Consider the following 16708-nt stretch of genomic DNA (forward strand, 5'->3'; position numbering starts at 1 on the left):
CCTATAGAAACCTTTCTTGTTATCCTTCACATCCTTAGCCAGTCGCAATTCCATTTGCGCTTTCGCCTTCCTGATAACCCCCCGGCATTCTCGAGCTATACCTTTAAACTCCTCCCTGGTCATTTGTCCAAGTTTCCACTCTTTGTAAGCTTCCTTTTTGTGCTTAAGTTCACCAAGGATTTCCCCTGTAAGCCAGTCTGGTCTCCTACCATGTTTGCCTCTATTGCTACGCGTCGGGATGGTTTCTTTCTGTGCCTTCAATAAGGCTTCTTTAAAATACTGCCAGCTGTCCTGGACTCCTTTCCCCTTCATGTTAACATCCCAGGGGATTCTGCCCATCAGATCTCAGAGGGAGTCAAAATCTGCTTTTTTGAAGTCCAAGGTGTGTATTTTACTACTCTCTTTTCTTCCTTTGGTCAGGACCCTGAAATCTACCATCTCATGATCACTGCTTCCCAGGTTGTCACCCACCTCCACTTCCCCTATTAGTTCCTCCCTGTTTGTGAGCAGAAGGTCAAGCTGCGCACGGCCCCTGGTCGGATCCTTCAGCACCTGTGTCAAGAAGTTATCCCCAACATTCTCCAAAAACTTTCTGGATTGCCTGTGTACTACCGTATAGGTTTCCCAACAGATGCCAGGGTGATTAAAGTCCCCCACGAGAACCAGGGCCCGCGATCTGGAAGCTTCGCTCAGTTGTCCCAAGAAAGCCTCATCTACCTCATGCACCTGATTCGGTGGCCTATAGCAAACACCAACCACAACATCACTGCTGTTGTTTGCTCCTTTAAACTTAACCCATAGACTCTCAACAGGTTTTTCTCCCTCTTTATACTGGAGTTCAGAGCAATCGTAGTGCTCTCTTGTATATAGTGCAACTCCTCCTCCTTTTCTCCCCTGCCTGTTGTTCCTGACCAGTCTATACCCTTCCATGACAGCGCTCCAGTCATGCGAATCATCCCACCAAGTCTCTGTTATCCCAATTAAATCATATTTCTTGCTCTGGGCCAGGGCCTCCAGTTCTTCCTGTTTGTTGCCCAGGCTTCTCGCATTAGTGTACAAACACTTCAGGTAACCAGTTGATCATCCTATCTTCTCCATTCGAAACATGGGTCCTCCTTTCTTGCCCCTTCCTCTCTGCATTTCTTCCCGCTATCCGACTTTTCCTCTCCCCTCAGGGTTTTGGTCACCGTCCCCCGACGAACCTAGTTTAAAGCCCTCCTCACTAGGTTTGCAAGCCTGCCCGCGAAGATGCTCCTTCTTCTCTTTGTTAGGTGTCCCATCTCTTCCTAACAATCCTTGCGCCCGGGACAGAGTCCCATGGTCGAAGAAGCCAAAGCCCTCTATGCGACACCATCTGCGCAACCACACATTTACGTCCTTACTCATGGTCCTGGGGAAGGGCTCAGCTTAGGGCATCTGCTGTTGTATTGAGTGCCCCAGGCAGATGGCATGCGGATGTCTCGCGCTAGGCCTCAATTCCAGAGCGCTATGGCTTCTTTGTACAGAGCTTGTGATCGTGCACCACCTTGCCGGTTTATATAAATCATGCATGCTGTATTGTCGATATAAACTCGGACGTGTATCCCTTTGGCTTGAGGGAGCAATTTTTGGCATGCCGGGAGGACCGCTCTGAGTTCTAGAATGTTGATATGTAGAATGCATTCCGCTGCAGACCACAGGCCTTGAGCTGTTCTCCCTTTCATGTGTGTGCCCCAGCCAGTGAGTGACACGTCTGTGGTGATAACTAGTGTAGGTTCTGTCGGTTGGAAGGGTATGCCTATGCACAGATTGGATGTTTTTGTCCACCATTTTAAAGATGCCTTCACTGAGTGTGGAAGTGATAACCTTTTGGTCATTGGATGAATATTCGGTTTGTATTTGAGTCGGAGCCATCCCTGGAGACACCTCATAAAGAGTCGTGCTTTGGGAACCACTGGGTTGCAAGAAGCCATGTGCCCCAGAAGTTGCAGGCAGTCATGCATGGTGACTACTGGCATATCTTGAAGAGACTGCGCCAGGTGACTGATGCGAGTGACTCTGTCGCTGGGGAGAGAGGCTCTGGCTATGTCAGAGTCGAGGTGGGCCCCAATAAATTGGATGGATTGTGAGGGCATAAGCATTGTTTTGGCTTGGTTTACCAGAAGTCCAAGAGAACGAAAAACAGCTTAGGACCCTGTGAGTGTGATGGTGGCACTTGTATCTGGATCTTGCTTTGATTAGGCAGTCGTCCAAGTAGGGGTATACGGTGACCCCTTGCCTCCTGAGATGGGTGGTGACCTGCTGCTAACATTTTGGAAAATACTCTTGGTGCTATGGAGAGTCCGAAGACCAGGACCATATAGTGAAAGTGGTGTGGACCTAAAGTAAAATGGAGCAAATGTCTGTGAGAGAGTCAAATAGATATGTGGAAATACGTGTCCTGTAAGTTGAGAGAGGAAAACCAGTCACAAGTCTCCAGAGCTGGGATAATGGTGTTTAGGGTAACCATTCTAAATTTCTGTTTCTTTTTGTATCTGTTCAGGGATCTGAGATCTGGGATCGGTCTCCGCCTGCCAGTCTTCTTTTCCACGAGAAAATAATGGGAATAAAACCCTGTTCTGTGAAAAAGTTGTGGAACTGGCTCTATGGCATCTAATTTTAGTAGGTGGTGCACCTCTTGTTGTAATATCTCGTGAGATGGGTCCCTAAAAAAAGGGATGGGGGATGGGAAAGAAAGGAGATAGTGTATCCTGAGGAGATGGTTTGTAAAACCCATTTATCAGAGGTAATTAATTTCCACTGGTGTAGGAATGGGAGCAGATGAAAGTGAAATGGTTTGGATGCATTCTGAAGCTCTGGGGTGGGTGATTGGGTTTTCAGTCTCTCGACTGTAGTTTCAAATTTGCTTATTCTATTTGGACGGTTGGAGTTATTACTCTGGGGCTGTCGCTTCTGTTGCCTGTTGTGACCCCGCTGTTGATAAGATGTTGTCTCTGATATTGGTAAGCAGGCTGCGGGTACCTCGGTCTCTGATATGGTTGGTATGTATATTGTCTGGCTCTTGTTGCAGATGTTTGGATTCCTAGGGAATGGAGAATAGCTCTGGAATCTTCCATCGATTGAAGAACTTCATTAGTCTTCATGGAGAAGAGCTCTTCCTCTTCAAAGGGCAAGTCTTCAACTCCAGCCAGAAGTAGTTGAGTAAAGGCCAAGGAATTATACCATGAGGCTTGTCTCAGTCACTGCTGTGGCTATAGTTCTTGTGGCTGTGTCTGCTGTGTCAAGAGCAGCTTGCAGTGCTGTGCGAGCAATTGTCTGTCCCTCAGAGAATTGCTTTGAACTGTGATTTCTTGCTTTCAGGAAGATCCTCAATAAATGTGTTCAGTCTCATGTAATTGTTGTAGTCATATTTACTGAGCTACTCTCAATTGGAGCGTGTCTGAGGCATACACCTTTTTGCCAAATGAGTCTACTCTTTTATTCTCTTTCTCTGACAGGGTTGAATGATTTTACTGCTTATTTCTTTGTTGTGCTGCATCCACCACCAGGGATTTGGGTGGGGGATGTGTAAAGAGAAATTCAGATCCCCTCAGAGGAACATAGTACTGCCTTTTTACATGTGGGGGGAATCGAGGCATGTGTTTGCCATAGAGTTTTTGTGGGTTGTAGAATGGCTGGGTCAATGCACTTGCTTGGAGGATGTTAGTAAGTTCATGGGGAGTATCCTGTACTTCCTCCATGGGGATATTTAAGTGCTCTGCAACTCTTTTAAACAGATCTTGAAACGAGGAGACCACCTCTGAGGTGTTAAAGGATGGAGGTAGAAATGCTTCTTCAGTGTCAGACAGTGATCTTGTGTGGACCAAAGATTCCACCATTGACATTGGGGAATATTGGTTCTCATTCACATTCTTCCAAATATTTCTGTGAGGAGATCTGGTCAAGAGTGAGGGAGGCTTCGTGATATGTTTGGTTTTAAATGGTCTCTTTTTGTATTGCTGTGGGTGTTGATTACACATTTGCCACTGTGGGGGTTACAGCATAGGTGGCATCCACAGATAAGGAGCCCAGGGAGCCATTTGTGTTCTGAGGAGATCTGGCTGCATCTGACTGTCTGATATTGCTGACCCTTCTGAGTAAGGGGACAGCTGAGGTGAGAAGGCAGCTACTTCTACTGAGAGGGGGGGGAGGGTGAATCTGAGTCATCGGAGAGTAGCGAACGAAGGTATTTATTTTCACTCAAAATAGGAGAGTGAAGCATTGAAGAGATCTCTAAATCTTTGCTCTCCCTGTAGGTAATAAGGGGAGTGTGAGATAGAGAAGGCTGTGCTGGCTGAGAGGAGCCTGTCAGTGGTGCTGCTTCCACAGAGCTCAAAGGGAGAGCTGTTGCCCCGACAATGGAGGGGAAAGGGCGGTGCCGAAGGGCTACTCTAGCCCTTCTCTCAGTGCCGTAGTGAGAGGCTGAGGTACCAGAGGAGCTTCCCTGACAGTCAGCAGTACCGAGTTATCTGAGGCAGGCACAGAGTGGCCTGTTGCCTCTGTGAGGGCAGCGTTTGCAGCACTCCTTGGCTTATTATGCTGTCAACCCGAAGTACCTGGGTGGTCAAATGTACTCAGACGGTTCTTATCTGAATGGTCTGACTTTTTTCCCCTCAGAGTGCCTCTTTAGGGGTTGCTGAGGCAATGAGCTTGCCCTTCTCTTGGAGAGCTTAGCCTTATTTTTGTTAGATATATTGCTCTGCTCAGAGCCTGGATCAGAGGCATGTCGCTTGCCTTTATCTGAGAGGAGCATTTTGAGTCTTTGCACTTTCGCGATTTCAGTTTAGTGCAGTGGGGGCAGTCTTTCTGCAAGTGAGAGTGCCCCAGGCATTTAATGCATCTATCATGCCTGTCAGTAGGGTTGCCAGATGGTTTCAATAAAAATACTGGATACTTCACATTACATCACAATCTACATTACATCTTATTTAGAAAATACTGGACATTTATATTTTCTCAATTTGTTTCCCAAACAGAAAGCTCAAATACTGGACTGTCAGATTCAAAACTGGACACCTGCCAACCTTACCCATCAGAGGCAGGCATTGGGTCATTGCAGAGTGCACAGTGTTTGAAGCTGAGTGAGCCCATGCCAACGTATGGGTCTGAAGGCGGTTCGAGACCAGGGCCGGCACCTTCTATTTCTCTTTTTTTTAAACTAACACGAACACTAATACTAACAATAACAAACAACAGTAGAACTACTAATAAAACTACAACTGTCTAATCTAAAGAATGAATTTGTGAGGAGAAGTTCAGCGAGAGCACTGCCGAGTTCCATCCGAAGCTGGGGATGGTAGAAAGGAACTGAAGGCGGGGGGCAAGGGGGCACATGCAGGTTGGTACCAGGGGAAGCCGCATCATGCATGCGTGGCCCCCCAATGCACTGCTAGAAAAAAAAATCCGTCCAGAGCCACTGGGATGCTCAGCACCTAATGTGGAACACCCCCAGGTATGCCTCTCAAAGAAGAATTTATGTTATAGGCCCTCAACTTAATACATGCCCCTGCCCTGCCTGAGCTCTCTTTCAACATTTGCTCAGTTATAGCAATTTTGAGGACTGTACTTGATTTGGTGATTGTCTTTTTTCTGTTTTGTTTTATGAGAAGCAATCCCATTCCAGGCACATACCATTGTCCTAGCACAACATTAACTTTTACGTTGCTTTAAGTTATGGTAAGATGAAGATGTATGCTGAATTTGGTGGCCCTAGCTCTTACTGTTTAAGAGCTCTTGAACTGACAGACAGACTCTCTCCTAATGATCTACTATATATTTGAAAGGAATAGATAATAAGACAGAAAATATCATATTGTCTCCATATAAAGTCACGGTATGCCCACATCTTAAATACTGCCTGCAGATCTGATCTTCCCATCTAAACTAAGAAAGATGTATTGGATTTGGAAAATCCAAGAGAAGGGCAATAAAAATTAGTGAAAAGTGACCACTTCCATATGAGAAGAGATTAAAAAGTTTGAGACTTATCAACTTGTAAAAGAAACAACTAAAAGATACGTTAGAGGTCTAGAAAATCATATTTAAGAGCAGGTTAGACAGACATCTATCACGGATGATATAGGCTGTGCTTGGTCCTGCCAGGAAAGCATGGGACTGGGCTTGATGATCTCTCGAGCTCCCTTCCAGTTCTAGTATTCTATAATTCTATGAATGGTAGAGAAAAACTGAATAAGGAAATGTTATTTATTCTTTCACTAACATAACACAAGAAGGTCAACCAACTCAATTTATAGGGGCTAGGGAAGGGTAAGTGGAAGGAGGTGAGGGAGGAATGGGGTACACGCCCCCGATGGGGAGGACTGGGCTGGTTCTGTGGGCTTTTGGGGTGGAAGCTCTCCTGCAGCCCCCCCATTACCCCCTCATCCCAGATGGCAGCCTGCGGCAAGTGCAGCCGGTCTGATGGCCGAGTGCTGTGATGTGCCCAGTGTGGGTACTCCGGGCACTCCAAGCCAGGACTGCTTTGCAAGCGGGGCACCCCTGAGAACTGTCTGTCCGGGGTGGGGGTCAGGACCCTTTAAGCACAGCCCTCGGCTAGCCTGAGACAGCAGCTCCACGCTCTAAGTCCTCCTCTGATGCCCTGCCGGCACTGCTTCCGGCCATCCTTAAGCCTAGTTCAGGGTCCACTTAATATGGACATGCTAGTTCGAATTAGCAAAACGCTAATTCGAACTAGTTTTTTAGTCTGGATCCGTTAGTTCGAACTACGTTAGTTCGAATTAACGTTGTAGTGTAGACATACCCAGAGTGAACCTAATATTTATTTAATTTTCTTTCATTTATAAAGGAATTATATACAATGCCCCTGCCACCTAATTGCTAAGTTATCTGCCAGAAAACTAGAGTTTTCAAGTGCCTTAATAGTCCCTGGAAAAAAATAACGTGTGTAAGGGTGGGAGGACAGGGTTGGTTGTGCCCCCCTCCATTTGCTGCTTGACTTGTACTGAGCACGCTCAGTAACACTGTTGAAGCTGTTGTCCTCAGTCTCCTCCACCATGACCTCACTCGGCCTCCACCATGCACAGCTTGCCCCCTCTCACCTCACCAAAATCTGAAATGGTGCCCCTGCCTGGGGACCCTATGGTTCTTACCTTGGCTTTAAGGTGAGGCATCAGAGTCCCTGTTCTGGAGACTGTGGCTGGATAAAGAAAAACGGAAATACTGAGTTCTGCAACCCCATCCCTAAAACCAGCTGAAACCATCAGCAGACTGGGAAACTTCCCCACCAGTGCAGAAAACTTGCTTTAGAGCCCCCTCTTCCCAATATAAGAGCTTAAGTTTCACCATGTTGAATATTAATGAACAAAACCCTAGGGGGAAAAAACACAATAAGCTTAAGATCAGGAAAGGAATACTTGGAAAATGTGCAGTTACATAAAACAGACAGCCCAGGAAGTAGCTTTCTGGGGCACTGAGGGAAAGAGTTAATCAATGTGAGAATAGTCAGCATGAATTCATGAAGGGAAAGTCATACCTGACCAATCTGATTAGCTTCTATGATGAGGTAACTGGCTCTGTGGATATGGGGAAGTCAGTGGATATGATATACCTTGACTTTAGCAAGGCTTTTGATACGGTCTCCCACAATATTCTCACCAGCAAGTTAAGGGAATATGGATGGGATACATGGACGGTAAGATGGATAGAAAGCTGGCTGGAAGGTCGGGCCCAGCGGGTAGTGATCAATGGCTTGATGTCAGGATGGCGGTTGGTTTCTAGCGGAGTGCACCAAGGATCGGTTCTATGACCAGTTTTGTTCAACATCTTTATTAATGAACTGACTGAGGGGATGGATTGCACCCTCAGCAAGTGTGCAGATGATACTAAGCTGGGGGGAGAGGTAGATACGCTGGAGGGCAGGGATAGGGTCCAGAGTGACTTAGACCAATTGGAGGATTGGGCCACAAGAAATCTGATGAGGTTCAACAAGGATAAATGTAGAGTCCTGCACTTGGGATGGAAGAATCCCAAGCATTGTTACAGACTGGGGACCAACTGGCTAAGTAGCAGTTTTGTAGAAAAGGACCTGGGGATTACAGTGCATGAGAAGCTGGATATGAGTCAATAGTGTGCCCTTGTAGCCAAGAAGGCTAATAGCATATTAAGTTGCATTAAGAGGAGCATTTCCAGTCAATCCAGAGATGCGATTATTCCTCTTTACTCGGCTCTGGTGAGGCCACATGTGGAGTATTATGTTCAGTTCTGGCCCCCAATTACAGGAAGGATGTGGATGCATTGGTGAGGGTCCAGCAGAGGGCAACTAAAATGATTAGGGGGCTGGAGCATATGCCCTACGAGGAAAGGGTGAGGGAGTTGGGTCTATTTAGTCTGCAGAAAAGAAGAGTGAGGGGGGATTTTATAGCAGCCTTCAACTTCCTGAAGGGAGGTTCTAAAGAGGATGGAGAGAGGCTGTTCACAGTAGTGATGGACGGCAGAACAAGGAACAATGGACTCAAGTTGCGGTGGGAGAGGTCCAGGTTGGATATTAGGAAAAACCATTGCACCAGGAGAGTGGTGAAGTACTGGAATGGGTTACCTAGGGAAGTAGTAGAGTCTCCATCCCTAGAGGTGTTTTAGTCTCAGCTTGACAAAGCCCTGGCTGGGTTGACAAAGCCCTGGTTGGGATTGGTCCTGCCTAAAGCAGGGGGCTGGACTTTATGGCCTCCTAAGATCTCTTCCAGCTCTATGGTTCTATGATTCTATGAATGTACTAAATAACTAGTCATAATCTCTGAAAGAGTCAGGGATAACTGGGGAGGTCTGAGAAGACTGAAAGGTGCCCATCAATCATGCATTATCATGTGGAGAGAGGAGCATCTGATCGTAAGTTGCTTTTACAAATAACATGTTATGACAGGTCCTGGGGCTCACATGGGCATCATCCATGCAGGAGAAACATAAAGGAGTCAGTCTTTTCTTCAAACCTAACCAAGACCTCCATGTACTTGGACCCTGGGAGACAGTTCCACGAGCTGCACGATGGCATTTGAGGGGTGCTTCCATTAACATGAGTAAATATCAGGTGGTGGATTAGATTTTCTCCTCTCTTTCTGAAACCAGGGCCTCCCTGCTCACCTGACTATAGTTTGCTGATAGACTTAGTCATGGCTGCCACACTATGAGAAAGGAGCCTGCTTGCCTTGGAGCCCTGATGCTGCAGCCCCCACAAATCCTTCCTGGAACTGTAGGCCCTGGCAGAGCAGAGGTAAGAGTGTGCACTTATAGGTTTGCCATTGGAGGACTGGGATAATACTTGGCATCTGGGTAGCTGTGATCAGTGCAGTGCACAAACAATCTGTTACTCGGTTTAAGACAGACACCTTGGGCTGAAGGAACAAAGAAGGGGTTGCAAAGTAAAGGACTGTGCATAGCTCTTACAGCAGCACTTATTTAATGCATTCTAATGTGACTGATTGATTCTTGCACGTAAGCCGTAACAGGAATATTGGTGACACTCCCCACTGGGCACCCATGGCAACAAGGGGACTGACCTGTGAACAGCACGCTAAGTAGCGGGGTGACACTGTTGATGAAAAGACCCCGGATATTTGCTGGCAAGGTGTCTCTATTCTTCTCTAGGAAGCCACTTGAAGTGTACTGAACCTGGGGAGAGATGTAGTGCAAGGGAAGTTATTTTTGCCAACCCAACCCAACCCAAGGTCAGTGGAGCCCAACATGTGACACGAAGATCCACACTGGCAGTACGCAAGAGCCCACAATGGATAACAATCAATGACTCATTAAAACTTTTTTGGTATTTATATTATTTTTATTGTTATTTAAATTAAAGGAAGTTATTCACCCTGTGCAGTAACGATTGTTCTTCGAGATGCGTGTCCCGTGGGTGCTCCGCTGTAGGTGTCGGCTTGTCCCGGCGCCGCAGATCGGAGATCTTTCTAGCCGTAGTCTGCCGGACCACGCATGCGCGAAGTACGGCTCGTGGCTTTTCGCGCCATTTGAGCAGCGCTGGTCCGGCTCCCGCCAGTTCCTCCTGCCTCTTAGTCTGAAAGACAAATAATAATAGATTCCGAAGAGGGGAGGAGGGTGGGTCGTGGAGCACCCACGGGACATGCATCTCGAAGAACAATCGTTACTGCACAGGGTGAGTAACTTCCTTTTCTTCTTCGAGCAGTGTCCCGTGGGTGCTCCACTGTAGGTGAATGTACAGCAGTAGCTCTCGAATGGAGGAGGGTTCGGAGCTATCGTGCCGTAGCTGAGGATAACACCGCTGTTGCCACCGTGGAATCAGGTATTAACAAGTTCGGGATGGCGTAATGCGTGGCAAAAGTTAAGTTGGAAGACCACGTAGCAGCTCTACAGATATCTATCAAGGGGACTCCCTTGAGAAAAGCAGTGGATGTAGCGACCGCTCGAGTTGAATGAGCCCTCATGGTCGAAGGCAGTGGTTTCTTACGTAGTTCATAGCATGACCTTATGCACTGTACAATCGTAGAAGAAATGCGTTGGGCGGACAGTGGGCGACCCTTGAAATGGTCCGTCATTGATATTAATAACGCATCCGTCACTTGGAATGGTCTGGTCCTCTCGATATAAAAGGCTAGAGCCCGTCTGACGTCCAGAGTGTGCAGGCGTGCATGCTCTGGTGACGAATGCGGTTTAGGATGGAATACAGGGAGGATTATCGGCTCATTGATGTGGAATCGAGAGATCACTTTGGGGCAAAAGCGTGGTAATGTTCGGAGTATTACTGCTTGGTGTGTAAAAATTGTATATGGTGGAGAAGCTGATAATGCAGCTAGTTCACTCACTCTCCTTGCGGAAGTGATGGCCAGTAAGAAAATGACCTTCATGGACAGGTTGTATAACGTACATGTCGCTAGCGGTTCAAAGGGTCTGGCCATCAAGGAATTGAGAACCAATTCGAGGTCCCAAGGATCCACTGGTTGAGTATAGTGCGGGTAAAGGTTGGACATTCCTTTCAAGAACCTTTTAGTCGTTGGATGAGAGAATACTGAACATCCGTTGATCCGCTGGTAAAAAGCTGCAATTGCAGCGACATGAACCCTGATGGAGGTACAGGTGAGGCCTGAATCCTTAAGGTGCACGAGATAGTCTAGGATACACTGTAAAGGAGAGGAGACTGGGTCCAGGTCCTTTTGTGAACACCACGATGAGAAACGTGACCATTTGGAAAGGTAAGTAGTCCGTGTAGATAGTTTTCTACTGTTCAGTAGAATGTGCTTGACAGACTGTGAGCATAGCACTTCCGATTGTTGGAACCAACTAGGGAATGGGATTGTTGGAACCCATTGTTGGAATATCGTCACAGTCACGGTCGGGTGCAGCTCCCATTCGTGATTGAGAGAGAAGTGTCTGCTGAGGGCGTCTGCCCTCACATTGTGATGGCCCGGGAGGTATTCTGCGACTAGAAAGACGTTGTGGCGATTGCACATATTCCATAGACGAACCACCTCCGCGCACAAGGAGTGGGATCTGGCACCCCCTTGCTTGTTTATATAATAAACAGTCGTTATATTGTCCGTTAGGACTCGTATGACCTGGTCGTGAATGACGGGGAGGAAGTGCTGACATGCCTTGTACACTGCCCTGAGCTCCAGGAAGTTGATGTGCATCAGCGACTCGTCTGATGACCATAGGCCTTGTATTTGTTCACGCCCGAGGTGCGCACCCCATCCGACGAGTGACGCATCTGTTGTCAATTGCATCGACGGTTGGGGGCGATGAAAGGGAACTCCCAACAGCAGATTGTTTGGTATTGTCCACCAAGCAAGTGATTTCTTGACGTGGATGGGGACTGTTATTGTCCTGTGGACGTCGCGTACGTTGGGGGGGGCAAATTCGAGCCATCCAATGTTGAATGCAACGCAAATGTAACCTTGCGTGTTTCACTACATACGTTGTGGAGGCCATGTGACCCATGAGCTGTAGGCACCGTAGTATGGGAACCTTTGGACTGATGAGTAATATCTGAATCAAGTCTTGCATCGTGGAGAACCTTTCCATCGGTAATGATGCGCGTTTGGTCGTAGAGTCTAGACAGGCGCCTATGAATTGTATTGTTTGGCGTGGTTCCAGTGATGATTTTGGAACGTTGAGAAGGAGGCCCAGTTCGTGAAAGAGCCTGTGTGTTGTCTGAGTGGCACTGATCGACTCCTGCAATGATTGGGCTCTTATTAGGCAATCGTCGAGGTATGGAAAAATCATTATGTGTAGGCGACGTAAGTATGCGGTCACCACGGCCAGGGTCTTGGAGAAAACCCGCGGAGCCGACGAGAGACCGAACGGCAGGACCTTGTACTGGAAATGGTCTGTACCGATTTGAAAGCGTAGAAATTGTCTGTGCGCTGGGTGGATCGCAGTGTGAAAGTGTGACGTAGTGGGGGTACTTGCTGGGCTGTGGCGACCCCTGCTGTCTGGAGCAAGACCCAGCAGGGAGAACCTCACTAGGCAGAGGTAATGCCAAACTTGTTGAACCAGTGGCCAGACACCCCCCATGGAGAGGAACAAAGGAAGGTGGAATGCTGCCCTGGCTGGGGGGCAGGGCTTGGAGAGGGTTAATTAGTTCCTATCTGGAAGGCAGGGAATAAGGAGCTGAGGAGGGGGCTGGGACTCCCCTATCTCAAGGGGGGGCACTGAGGCCTCTTAGCCCCAGTTCCTGTAACCAGATTACATCTGTGCTGCACTGTGCTGGAGGAGCAATAAACCACCCTCAATTCCACTGGCTGGTGCAGTCTGTTTGTGCCATTTCGGGGTGCAGGAGACGGGGAACCCCCAACGCGCCGTCACAGAAAGTATGCGTCCTGAAGATTGAGGGATGTGAACCAATCCCCATTCTGAAGTGCTGGGATGATTGTAGTTAAGGTAACCATTCGAAAGCGTTGTTTTCGCAGGAAACGGTTGAGGTCGTGGAGATCTAGTATCGGTCTCCATCCCCCTGATTTCTTTTCTGTTACGAAGTAGCGGGAGTAGAACCCTCTGCCCTTGAATTCGTCTGGAACATACTCTATTGCTCCGACAGTAAGAAGACGGGCGACCTCCTGTCTGAGCAACATCTCGTGAGATGGGTCCCTGAAAAGGGACGGGGCAGGGGGGGATGGATGAGGTAGCGATAACTTTGAAAACTCTATATAAGAACTATATACAATAACGTATAGAATCTCTCTGTCTCTGTAGAAACAGTAATCGCCAGAGAGACGTTATTCCGTCCGCGGCCGAGGACGGTCAGGAAGAACTGGCGGGAGCCAGACCAGCGCTGCTCAAACGGCGCGAAAAGCCACGAGCCGTACTTCGCGCATGCGTGGTCCGGCAGACTACGGCTAGAAAGATCTCCGATCTGCGGCACCGGGACAAGCCAACACCTACAGTGGAACACCCACGGGACACTGCTCGAAGAAGAATAAGAAGTTTTTAAAATGAATTCGTTTAGAATGAAACCTGAATTTAATGCAAAATACGTTAAGGCCTAAACTTATTATAATGTAATTATCAAGTTGAAAGATGTGATAAGAGAAGTTTATATATCCAAAACATTCCAGGTTGCTTTCTTTAGTGCAAAAACATGTCATGTATTTGGTATTTAAATTCCAATTCCCATACTGATGCAGCTTGAGGTAAATCACGAGCAAAAAGTAAATTATCTAATTCATAAGCAACATCTCATTCATTATTTCCTAACACACTAAAATGTACGATTAATAAAGATCTGAAAATAGTAAGCAACATAATTCTTTGTTTCGGTCTTCACCGAGAAGTCTGGAGGTGTGCCTAACATAGTGAATACAAGCAGAGAGAGGGTAAGTTTAGAAGATAGGATACACAAAGAACAAGTTAAAAATCACTTAGGAAAGTTAGATGTCAGCAAGTCACCAGGTCCTGATGAAATGCATCCCAGGATACTCAAGGAGCTGATAGAGGAGGTATCTGAGCCTTTAGCTATGATCTTTGAAAAATCATGGCAGACAGGGGAGATTCCAGAAGACTGGAAAAGGGCAAATATTGTGCCCATCTATAAAAAGGGGAATAAGAACAACCCAGGAAATTATAGACCGGTCAGTTTAACGTCTGTCCCAGGGAAGATAATGGAGCAGGTAATTAAGGAAATCGTATGCAAACACTTGGAAAGTAATAAAGTGATAGGGAATAGCCAGCATGGGTTTGTGAAGAACAAGTCATGCCAAACTAATCTGATAGCTTTCTTTGATAAGATAACGAGCCTTGTGGATAAGGGAGAAGCGGTGGATGTCATATACCTAGACTTTAGTAAGGCATTTGATACGGTCTCGCATGATATTCTTATTGATAAACTAGGCAAATATAACTTAGATAGGGCCACGATAAGGTGGGTGCATAATTGGCTGGATAACCGTAGTCAGAGAGTTGTTGTTAACGGTTCTAAATCCTGCTGGAAAGGGATAACAAGTGGAGTTCCTCAAGGGTCTGTTTTGGGACCCGTACTATTCAATATCTTCATCAATGATGTAGATATTGGGATAGAGAGTACTCTTATTAAGTTTGCAGATGATACCAAACTGGGTGGGGTTGCGACTTCTTTGGAGGATAGGGACATAATTCAAAATGACCTTAGCAAGTTAGAGAAATGGTCAGAGGTAAACAGGATGAGGTTTAATAAAGAGAAATGCAAAGTGCTCCACTTAGGAAGGAACAATCAGTTCCATACATACAAGATGGGAAGCGACTGTCTAGGAAGGAGCATGGCGGAAAGGGATCTAGGGGTCATAGTGGACCACAAGTTGAATATGAGTCAACAGTGTGATGCTGTTGCAAAAAAAGCAAATATGATTCTAGGTTGTATCAACAGGTGTGTTGTAAGCAAAACTCGTGAAGTCATTCTGCCGCTCTATTCTGCACTAGTTAGGCCTCAGCTGGAGTACTGTGTCCAGTTCTGGGCGCCACATTTCAAGAAAGATGTGGAGAAATTGGAAAGGGTACAGAGAAGAGCGACAAGAATGATTAAAGGTCTAGAGAACATGACCTATGAAGCCAGGCTTCATGAACTGGGCTTGTTTAGTTTGGAAAAAAGAAGATTAAGGGGGGACATGATAGCGGTTTTCAAATATCTAAAAGGGTGTCACAAGGAGGAAGGCGAAAATTTGTTCCTCTTGGTTTCTGAGGACAGGACAAGGAGTAATGGGCTTAAAGTGCAGCAGGGGAGGTTTAGATTGGACATTAGGAAAAAATTCCTAACTGTCAGGGTGGTCAAATATTGGAATAAATTGCCAAGGGAGGTGGTGGAATCTCCCTCTCTGAGATATTTAAGAACAGGTTAGATAGACATCTGTCAGGGATGGTGTAGACGGAGCTTGATCCTGCCTTGAGGGCGGGGGGCTGGACTCGACCTCTCGAGGTCCCTTCCAGTCCTATTATTCTATGATTCTATGATTCTATAATTGCTTAAATAGTTTAACCACTTAGGTAGCAAAAAGATGTCACATTTTTTTCTATAGGTGAGGGGAATCATGTTTTTTTTAAAATCCAAATGGTGTCACCAGCACAAAAACCTATGAGATACGCTAAGATAAAGGCTTTCCTCTAGGTGATTTAAATAATGATTTAAAATTGCTAATCTAAATCAATTCATTCCACAAAAATCCAAGCACTAGGGATGTTAACTATTGTGTATTTGTGCAAATGTGTAATTGCTGGACATTTTAGCAGTTACACATTTAACATGCAGGAAGAGAGGGGGGAAGAGGAGGCAGGAGCCAGTGCTTGCGGGGAGCACTAGCTCCCACCTGTCCCCCGCCACTGCCTCTGCTAAAGCACAAGCACCATTTTGCATTTACATTTGTATGAATTTTGTATCCTCTTCCCATGGATGCATGTTGAGTAACCCACATGAATGAAATATAAATAATAATACCCAGACACTACAATGATGGTCGGGGTGTCTGGCAGCATAAACCAAAGATATTAATTTTTTTGCTTTGCCTTCTTCTCATTTTACTCCATTTTCTTTCTGTCTGCGACTTCGTTTTTCATCCCCATTCTTATTTCTGTTCTCTCCCTCTTGTTCTTTTAGGTTGTTTCTCTCTCTACTATGCTCTCTTCCCTCTGTTCGCCCATTCCCCTCATTTCCAGCTTTCAACTTCACATGCTCTCTTCTGCTTTAATTAGATGTTAAGTGTTTTAATAATAAAAACAATGAGGAGTCTTCTGATACCTTAAAGACTAACACATTTGTTAGGGTATTAGCTTTTGTGGCTGCAGCTCACTTCGCCAGATTACTGGTATGAAGTGAAAGCTTAATGAATCTGACAAAGTGAGCTGCAGCCCACAAAAGCTTATGCCCTAATAAATTTGTTAGCCTTTAAGGTGTCACCGGACTCCATGTTTTTACTGAAACAAACTCAGTTACCTCTCAAAGTATTTTAATAATGAATGTCGTAGAGGCAACGCTCTGTAAAAATACTGAATCAAAGTGCTATATCACAGAACATTAGTAGCCTGAACTGTCTCTTCACTTCTTACACACATATTTCCCCAGGATCGACAATCTTGGTCATAATGTATTCTTACTGCTCATTTATATGGAAGTGAATTTTGTATCTATCCTAAATTAGGTTCCTCAATGTATATTTAAGCATTGAAATAAGTGGTTCAATTTTCAAAATGCTAAGCACCTAGCTGTTCCCATTGGGCTTGTTAATGTTTGCAAATACATCAGTGATTC

At 46.1% G+C, this 16708-nt stretch overlaps 1 protein-coding gene across 10 annotated transcripts in view; it reads right to left on the reverse strand.

Annotated features, from left to right (window-relative positions):
• Positions 1–16708, reverse strand: part of LOC102461674 (myosin-IIIb-like) — a 166044-nt gene that overhangs the window by 71808 nt on the left and 77528 nt on the right. For 9 of the 10 annotated variants that reach the window (XR_012898732.2, XM_075914722.2, XM_075914723.2 and 6 more), the window contains 2 exons: positions 9528–9639; positions 7128–7174 (listed from right to left, as the gene is read on the reverse strand). The exons of the other annotated variant lie outside the window; for it this stretch is intronic. Coding sequence is in view for 8 of the 9 variants with exons in the window: in XM_075914722.2 (XP_075770837.2) it covers positions 7128–7174; positions 9528–9639 (159 nt within the window). In the remaining variant the exon portion in view is untranslated. The remainder of the gene's footprint in view (positions 1–7127; positions 7175–9527; positions 9640–16708) is intronic. 10 annotated transcript variants of the gene reach the window in all.

This window comes from Pelodiscus sinensis, chromosome 6 (assembly GCF_052426305.1).
Source record: "Pelodiscus sinensis isolate ZL-2025 chromosome 6, ASM5242630v1, whole genome shotgun sequence".
In the NCBI taxonomy this organism is placed as follows: Eukaryota; Metazoa; Chordata; order Testudines; family Trionychidae; genus Pelodiscus; species Pelodiscus sinensis.